The following is a 9917-nucleotide window of genomic DNA, read 5'->3' as shown; positions in this document are numbered from 1 at the left end:
TTGGTTAACAAGCTCAGTGCATTCAACGATAATTATAGTCACGTGGGTGAATCCCAGCGACGTTAGTACAGTACTACAACACCATCTGATATTCTGTAGTAGCTACACTACCAAATTACAAACCTGGAGCAGATAATAAATTAGTGAGTGGTTGCCCATAGAGCCAATGCTAGAGATGTTTTACCACACAATAGGGGACCTACCAAATATTTGAAGTCATCAGGCTGCTCAATATTGAAAGATTCCGTTTTCAGAATCATACGAGCTAGAGAAGTGACTAAGACTATTTAGCAAGTTTCAGTCATTTATTGGTAAAATTAATTGTGGTTAGCGTGCGCTAATTTTCATAATTTCGCTTAGTTAGCGGGCGTTAGGTCAAGTCTTACAGCAAGTGCCACTGACAATAATTATTAGCGATAACAACACACTCATTGACAACAGTGCAATACTAAGTTGTATGGTTTATTACATTTTTCGATCAATAGAATTAATTAAAATTTTCATGCCTCAGTCATTGTACTAGGAGCTGCAAATCTTGTGTGCATAATTTCTAGTGTGTACATGCCAACACCACAAGATTCATGCTACTTCACTGTGAGTCACTTGACTAGTAGAAGTATCGATTCTGAGCGTACTGAATCATGTCATACATAGTGGTACTACAGACAACACACTTAGTCTACCCCAGAAGCAATAGTAACATCAAAACATCATACCGCATGTGTTGATAGCAATATCGAATGACCTTCATTATATGCAGTGCTGCTGGCCGCTCGGTCAACTGTGGCTGCATTCGAGCCCTGAAAAAAACAACAACAGCAGCTGAACCAGTCATACTACATAGAATGACATGCTCGTGAACTCACGTGAATGGCATAAGTGTATTCCCTCTGAAACAAGGCAGTTTTGAGTCTAGCATCATGGCAACCAAAGCAATAAATTGATCCATGTATGGCCTAACAGCAAACATCATACAATAGTAACCAAAACGACATTTCTTTTCAGTCTGATTGCTTTACACTGACACAACAACATCACGTCGGACAACCTCAGCAGACCTTCTAATGTCTATAAACAATTACTACTATCTGTCTCAATAATCTTTCTCAAGAAAATAGTAATGTTTGTGTATCTTGTCAGAACTCTACTATACAAGTCGTACTGTACACACAAATAGGTGTAGGAACTTTGATTCGGTTGAGGGGCACACATTTGCCTAGAAAGGTGTGGCTATATATGCATGCTACACAGCAATTAACAGGAAACCAACATACACACACACACACACACACACACACACACACACACACACACACACACACACACACACACACACACACCACACCACACACACCACACAAACCCCACGCACGCACATGCGCACGTGCACGTGCACACACACACACACACACACACACACACACACACACACACGAGTTAGTAGTGCAGTACTCTACTGCTCCTAATGTTTTCGAGACTCCAAAAATAATCTAATTTTCTCGAGGTGTTGATGTGCAATATTAGTCATTTTTCGATTTAATTATTTATTAATTCTTTCAAATGATTCAATTCTCTATACATCTCTAGTTAGCGTCTTGAGCTGCACACTTCCGTCTAGCGGCCATTTTTGACAATGTTTCAAGTGCATGCGTAAAACCAAAAGCCCAAACAACCAACAATTTTAAAGACCAAAATACTATTATTCTCTTATCCTATTATTTTCAAAGGCAAATTTCGAAAAGATTATTACTCGAAAACATTAGCAGCAGTAGGGTAATACTGTATGCCATGTTTGTGTTATCAGTTTCTACATCTGTCATCCTTATATATCACCAGATCACTTGACAGCTGGAAAAGTTGAGAAGACACATGCCCCAGTCCCCCTCACCCCAGTCCCCCCTCGCCCCAGTCCCCCCTCGCCCCAGTCCCCCCTCGCCCCAGTCCCCCCTCACACACACACCCCTCACTCCTTGTTTCTACGCCTATGATATACCTTACAAGATCAGGAGTCTGCCCACAGTGGTTGAAGATGGTCAGGACCAACCATCACTCTCCAAACACCGACTACACTCCACATATGTTCTGACCACCACTAGTAGTTTGCTTGCTCCAAAGGATGGCAGACTTCTAACCATGCCATAGTATAGATGTGAGATTGGGCAACATAATTCCCCGATAGTTAACAAAAAGTTGCACCTTTCTTAGTCTGCTCTTACCCATCAACAGTGCAATACATTCTGTTTAGCGCTTTTTCTTGTCAGAAATAACCCACCCCTCCTTAATGCAACGCATACACGACCACCACTCTGAAAATCCTGGGCAGAACACTGCAAGACGTCCATTCTACTGTGTGTATCAAAAGTATGACCAGTCCAGATAGTGTAGATTGGCATGTCTGTTAGATCATTTGGAAACCTACACGTATCCCTACTGTCACATGCAACTAGTACTGTAAACCCAGCATGTTGGCATACTAACAAACCTGATTGCGAGATAGCCTTTGACACACAGCTCCATAAACCACCTGAAATCACAAGCACAATAGCAAACTAAACCAACAGTAACACAAACGTGTTGTCTACTGGAACGATGGAGAGTCCATGCTTCCTCCCAAGAGTAACGTCATTTCTTGTGTCAGTTTCACGTCGGGTTCAAATCCCATGTTCCCACCAGGCGACGACTCAAACATAAAACCAAAGTCTATGTATATATACCAATAAAAAAAGCTGATTCAGTTCGCTCACAACAGTAAAGCACAATGTGTACCGATGTGAATAATATGGCCCACTCTGTCTAGCATGATGTTCCCATTGTGTCTGTCCTTAATTTGTAGTAGAAAACAGAAGACAGAATACGCAGCCATACTTTTGATGAAATTACGTCGCGCCTAACATCACAAAACAGCAGCGACATAAATACAGATAATACATACATACAGTAGCAATTAACTAATACACAAAGCAGACAGTCACACATAAAAGTTTTTAATGTTTTAGACAATATTAATATCAATGAGTAGACAGAGCAAACAAACACACAAACATATGACAATACAACGAATAGTCACTAAGCACTAAAAACCAACATCAAGAACAACAACAACAACAACAACAACAACAATAACTAATAACTACAAACTAACAACATTGTCTACTCAGTGAGGCAAGCCTCACTGGTTATCAGGCTTAGAGACACATAAAGAGTGCGATTATAATTATTGATCAAGTGTAGTAATATTGTAGTTAATAACATAAATTAAAATTTATTTATTTATTCTACATAATTAATTTATTAATATTAATTAAATTATTATATTTAATTAGTTTATTAATATTAATAATTGATCATGTGTTCTAATATTATAGTTATTAATATAAATTATTAATAAATTTATTATACTTAATTTATTTATTAATATTAATTATATATACCTAATTATTTATTTTTATTTTGTGTCTATATTTTATTTCTTATTTCTATTTTTTATATTTTATTTCTATTTTGTGTTATAACTATAATACTAGTACACATGATTAATTATCAATATTAATTAATATACATTATTTATTAATTTATTAATATTTATAAATATTAATAGTTAATCAAGTGTACTAATATTATAGCTATTTTAATATAAATTGTTAATCAATTTATTATACTTAATTAATTTATTAATATTTATTTATTATTATACTTTATACATTAATATTAATTAATTTGTTATGCTTTATTTATTGATTAATATTAATTAATTTATTGTATTTAATTAATTCATTAATATTAATATTTAGTTACCTCCTGATACTTGAATGTGCTCTCGTCACCATATGTCTTCACAAAATACTCGTGCAAGTTAAGCTCAGTAGTCTGTCCAAGTTCGTCTCGTGATTTGCTGTCAGGAACGCATTCGATTACTCCACACTGTACAATAATCCCAAGCCAACATCACAACAAGAACACAACGCACACAGTTCGTGTGTTCCGCACCCCACTGCTCGTTGCTACTACTCTGTATGGTACCATGTAGAGATCAAGCCCAACTTTGTCATATATTGTCTTCAGCAACCCAATTACTTGAAGAGCTAGCATGTCCTGTATTGCAGTATCAATGGAATAACAGCTGTGGAAACAGTATATTGTTGTTTAGGTGTTACCTGCCTAACGTCGTCTCCAACTTTAAAAATGCTTGCTTGCCAGTAGCTGCCATCATCTAGAAACGTCGTTGTTTGCGGAATAATGTTGCCATCAGTTTCATCTTCTGGAACCATTGATAAAATATTAGGTAAAATAGTATAGATATTGAACAGCTTCATGTGTGCACATGACAGGCAGCAGACAGACAGAGAGACACACACAGACAGACAGACACACAAACACACAGACAGACCGACAGACAAACAAACTCACATATACAGACAGACAAGCAGACAGAAACACACACACACACACACACACACACACACACACACACACACACACACACACACACACACACACACACACACACACACACACACACACACACACACACACACACACACACACACACACACACACACACACACACACACACACACACACACCACACACACACACACACACACACACACACACACACACACACACACACACACACACACACACACACACAGACAAGCAGACAGACAGACAGACAGACAGACAGATAATTTATTCTCATACAGATTCTACTTGTAGATATGCTAGAACTTTCTAAATACAAATCAGTCCTTGCAAACAACAAAGTCATTAACTAATGGACTTGACTTTGAATGTCAAAATCAAATAATCTATCTAAATCACCATGATTAGGTGACAGTTTTAAAAGTTTTCTAAGAATAACTTTGGCATTACATCTTTGCAGAATTGTAGAAAATCATTTTCTCCAATATGACATGAACATGGAAACATTAAAATTGCTGACTGTTGTGACAAATGCTGCAGAAAAATACTCTGCTTTTGTGCCCCACCTCCCATAATGTTCTTCACAAGAGGAACACATCTTGATACATACCTCCTGGAACAAGCTCTTCTGATTTTCTTTTTTCTTTTCTTTTCTTCTCTTGTTGCAGCAGCATGACCATTTTCCTTGCTAACCCTCCTAATAATGTCCTGACTCCACGGATAAGCCAGGGACACATCACGATCTAAATTCTGTCCAGTATTCGGATCAAACATTGTAATATCTGGACGGTCTTCAGTGTTGATGTATTGATGTTTTGGTGTGTTTGATGGGGAAGGTGAAGGTCAGACAGGCATTCACTCTACCCATTCAAGATTGAATTGTGAGACCACACAGGTCCACACCATATTTACAGGTTAAAAGATGGTATCCGTATTCATCCAAATCATGACCACAATCACACTTTTCAATCCAATTGCTGAAAGGTAGAGCCACTCCCAACCTCAGGTAAGACGCTACAGAAAATTCGTTTATTTTAAAAGCGTGCTGAGCAGAAGTGGGGATGACATCCAGCCATGCACCAGCCCCTCGTCTTTGCAGGGATCTCAACTGTGCTGCATCTCTATCAGACTGTGCTTGTATAATAATATTAGTAGCACTATCACTGGCAATCTTTGTGGATAATTGATGCTGTAATTTCTTTGGATATGAAATAAAGTCATTAAGAGACTGTTGTTCTCCATCTTCATGGTTTGACTTGGGCATTGGTGGTAAAGTTTCAGACAGACAGACAGACACACAGACACACACACACACACACACACACACACACACACACAAACAGGCAAACGAACAAACACACACGCACAAACAGACAGAAAAACAAAATCTCTCTCTCTCACACACACACACACACACAAACTGACAAACAGACAAACAGACAAACAAACAGACAGACAAACAGAGAGACAGATAGACAGACAAATAGACAGACAGACAGACAGATATACAAACAAACAGACAGACAGACAGACAGACAGACAGACAAAAGCAAATGCACAAATTTAAATCTAGCAGCAACAATTTATGTCGCCAATGAGAAATGAGAAAATAGTGCAATGCTGCTAACCTTCTGTGTTCAGTTTCTCCAACTCTTCTACTCCACACTTTCTAACTCTGAACTTGGCTAAGAAAGGTGCTTTAGCTGCACTCTGCATAGGCCGACCGGATGACTTGTCAATATCAAGCACAACGGCATCAGGGTTACTGGGCAGGTACACACCTACAGAACAGAGATCAGTAAACAACACGTGTCTAAACATCCATCAATGCATAACATTGTGTATCAAAACATAAAGTGTACGTAACAGGATAATCAAGTATAAACACGTTACAGGATAATCAAGTATAAACACGTTACAGGATAATCAAGTACACACACACACACACACACACACACACACACACACACACACACACAACACATGCACGTACGCACGCACGCACACACACACACACACACACACACACACACACACACACACAACACACACACACACACACACACACACACACACACACACACACACACACACACACACACAACACACACACACACACACACACAACACACACACACACACACACACACACACACACACACACACACACACACACACACACACACACACACACACACACACAAGTCTGCAAGCTCATGTGTGTATGAATTACCAAACAAACAAACAAACAATCTCAACCTGGCTCGGGTTCTATCTTTGCAAGAGCTTCCAGGCATGCCTTCTTTCTTTCCGGTCCACGTGGAAACTGTCTAATTTGCCCTGATATGGCCGTCACCTTGTTGAAAAAACTAAACTCACGTTTATAGAACGCCAATGCAGCACCAGACAAGTTTGATGTAATTCTACAATCACACCATAATAAACATCATCAGTGACACTGACTGCAAGCATACAATGACAACAAACCGTTCAATAAGATTCTCTAGCTTTTCTCCAATATCAGCTGCAAAAAAATCATGTTTTTACACTGCAATCTTGAATACGTTAGCATTACATTCAACATTGTACGTCTGGTCTATCTCATTCATACACAACATAATAAACTAAACAAACAGTTAACTAAAGTCTATCCACAAATCGAAGAAATCGTGGGACATTTCCAGATGTTGTGGAAGTAGAGCACCTACAAAGTTGATTTGCATATCATTCGAGAGTACGTGATTGGGTGGGGACAGATCTCTGAAAAGAGCAACGCCATCTATCTTGGTTACCACACTAGAATGTGTTCCTGTAAATGGCACGCCTTAGGTCCATCCAGATGTGTGTAACAAATAAAACCCATGGCTGTAGCCTGGCTTCAGAAGTGGTGTGTGTGTGTGTGTGTGTGTGTGTGTGTGTGTGTGTGTGTGTGTGTGTGTGTGTGTGTGTGTGTGTGTGTGTGTGTGTGTGTGTGTGTGTGTGTGTGTGTGTGTAAAACACAAAATGGAGTAACACCATCACATACATGTCACATGTTTTTGCTTTTTGATTATATATAATAATATATAATAATTATATATAACAATATTTATAATACATACACTGATACATTTAGTATAATACTAAATAAGGTAATATATATAAATATAGTAATAAGTATACATAGTAATTAATTATTATTTAGTAAATTTATGTCATAACAACTCTATTGATATCAATAACTTTAACTAACAATAATACTAGCAACACACTGCTACAACAATTGTGATCAAAAGAAACTATGTCAAGTTATTAATTACCTATTAATTAATTATTAATTATATATTAAAATTTCAAACATTTTCTTACAAAATGAGGAGAAATGTAGGGATGGCATAGAAACAAGTTTAACGTGGATACGTATTCACAAATTAAAGACACGTTCTGTGCAACACACCAGTACATTAATTTGATTGAAAGCAGACCTACACAGCTGAGTGGGCGGTTTATCTACCCCCTTGGCCCCCAGGCTACAGGCCTGATACTGACAAGAATCAGGCATGTTGTGATAGTCATTGTTATCAAAAAGTGTATTTGTATTTTAGTATATTTGTGGTCAGTATTGTACTGTAAGACTAGTATGTTGTACTAATTGATAGGCTTACGGTCTTTCACTTGAGAGTCATCGTCCACATAAATATTTGTTTTCATGTTCCACAGCAGCTGTAATAGAATATGTTGACAAATTATTGTGAACTATTCAGGCATTAAATGATGTCACCTGATGGGCAAGCATCTGAGATTGTGCTGCAGCCTGTTCGATGTACTCAGACACAAAGCCAAGCTGAAACGCAACAAAAACACTTGGAAATGTTGAACAACGTGGTACTTGATATGATGCTAAGTAGTAAGCGTAAAACCTTATCGTATCGAACAGCCTGCACGAGTTGTGGAATGTAGAACAATTTTTCTTCCTAAAAGAACAACACTCGGTACCCATGATCACAATACGTTCAACCTACATGCCTTTACTGCCTGTTCAATGACAGTTATGGCAGTAACTACTCTCTCTCTGTCTGTCGGTGTGTCTGCATGTTTGTGTCTATCTGTCTGTCTTTGTGGCTCTGTCTGTCTGTCTGTCTGTCTGTCTGTCTGTCTGTCTGTCATCATATATTTTTGAACACAAGACTATATTACATTTCAGCAAAATAGTAAGTACTTAAGTTCAAATGTACCTTGTCCATAATCTACACACTATACACTTCACTAAGAATGAGCTATAAACTACTAGCATGCAGCAACCCAGAGACAATCAGTGACTAAAAAACTGAGTGCCGTAGGACACGAGCTTGTTGACACCATCACTGCAAAGTGCGGAACTCTTCTTCAGAACGACTTTGGCGTTATACTTCTGGAGTTGTACTGAGAATCTCTTCCTCCAACTGTCAATAAACTCTAGTGCATTTGGCTTTCCAATTCCGTACAATGAATGTTTTGAAATCTTTTGCAAAAACATATTTCCCTCTTCTCCCTATCTCCCAAAGTGTTCCAGGACTAGGGGAGTGACTTTGACCATAGATCCACCAGGAAGCCGTACCTTTCTGTATTTATCCATTTTTTGTTCTTCTCTTCTTTTGCGAAAGAAGTTTAGAAAGTCTGTCTGTCTGTCTGTCTGTCTGTCTGTGTCTGTTTGTGTGCCTGTTGCTTAGTTGATACAATTACTACAATATACGAAAACAACATTTCAGCCACTGTCCATCTCTTTCATTGACTGTCTGAGTTTGTATATCTTAGATGTGGCTACGTACTCGCTCTCTACATAGTCTCGGTTGTCTGTTATCCTCAGTAAGTTTTCTAGCAATTCCAATTATGAAATAAAAGTCGGAGAGTGGTGGCCAGCAGGCAAAGCAAATTGGAGGACTTGAATCACGGTCTATAGCTGCAAATTTCGATGTAGTCGTGCAAGTAGTTCTACATATGTGGTAAAGTATCATGACTTTTAAACCAGAACCATATGTTCCAGACATCAAAAACATTCCTTATTTCTTGGAATAGTGGCAGCGGTTGTAGCCAAGTTTTGGGGAGATGGTTCATTATTAATTTTAATTTGATCAAGATTAATATTAATTTGTTCAAGATTAATATTAATTTGTTTAAAATTAATATTAATTTGTTCAAAATTAACTGTGTATGTATATACGTATAGATTTACAAACTAACAACGTATCATTTCGGTACTGTATAATTAAGTACATAAAATCACTCTATTAGACTATAAAGATAGATGACCAACCACGCCCATAACTTTTGGATACTGAACCCCAAGAACCCCGCAGCTATGCCACTGATAGTGGCCGAGACCTCTATTGTTAACAAGGTTACAGAAATGCGGCCTCTAAATGAGGGCGGCATGTATTTGAGGGCAGCCTCTATTTCTAAGTCTCTACTTCACACCGCGACATGTTGGTACTTAAACGTCACATTTCTTTCTGTTGACATAACTGGACACTTTTGTA

General features: G+C 38.1%; 1 protein-coding gene across 1 annotated transcript in view; it reads right to left on the bottom strand.

Moving 5' to 3' along the window:
• Nucleotides 1–441: 441 nt before the first annotated feature.
• The window catches only part of LOC134196816 (phosphatidylinositol 4-kinase alpha-like), a 45317-nt gene continuing 35841 nt past the window's right edge, over nt 442–9917 (bottom strand). Inside the window, exons 48-62 of the mRNA XM_062666037.1 lie at nt 8322–8375; nt 8183–8245; nt 8067–8124; nt 6910–6946; nt 6682–6845; nt 6051–6203; nt 4155–4258; nt 3988–4092; nt 3796–3921; nt 2767–2887; nt 2583–2700; nt 2483–2524; nt 867–956; nt 717–800; nt 442–659 (exon numbers count right to left, since the gene is read on the bottom strand). Of these exons, the coding sequence (XP_062522021.1) occupies nt 608–659; nt 717–800; nt 867–956; nt 2483–2524; nt 2583–2700; nt 2767–2887; nt 3796–3921; nt 3988–4092; nt 4155–4258; nt 6051–6203; nt 6682–6845; nt 6910–6946; nt 8067–8124; nt 8183–8245; nt 8322–8375 (1371 nt within the window). The 3' untranslated portion in view covers nt 442–607. The remainder of the gene's footprint in view (nt 660–716; nt 801–866; nt 957–2482; nt 2525–2582; nt 2701–2766; nt 2888–3795; nt 3922–3987; nt 4093–4154; nt 4259–6050; nt 6204–6681; nt 6846–6909; nt 6947–8066; nt 8125–8182; nt 8246–8321; nt 8376–9917) is intronic.

The sequence above is a fragment of the Corticium candelabrum genome, chromosome 21, assembly GCF_963422355.1.
Source record: "Corticium candelabrum chromosome 21, ooCorCand1.1, whole genome shotgun sequence".
Lineage (NCBI taxonomy): Eukaryota > Metazoa > Porifera > Homoscleromorpha > Homosclerophorida > Plakinidae > Corticium > Corticium candelabrum.
This window is presented reverse-complemented; position numbering and strand designations above follow the sequence as displayed.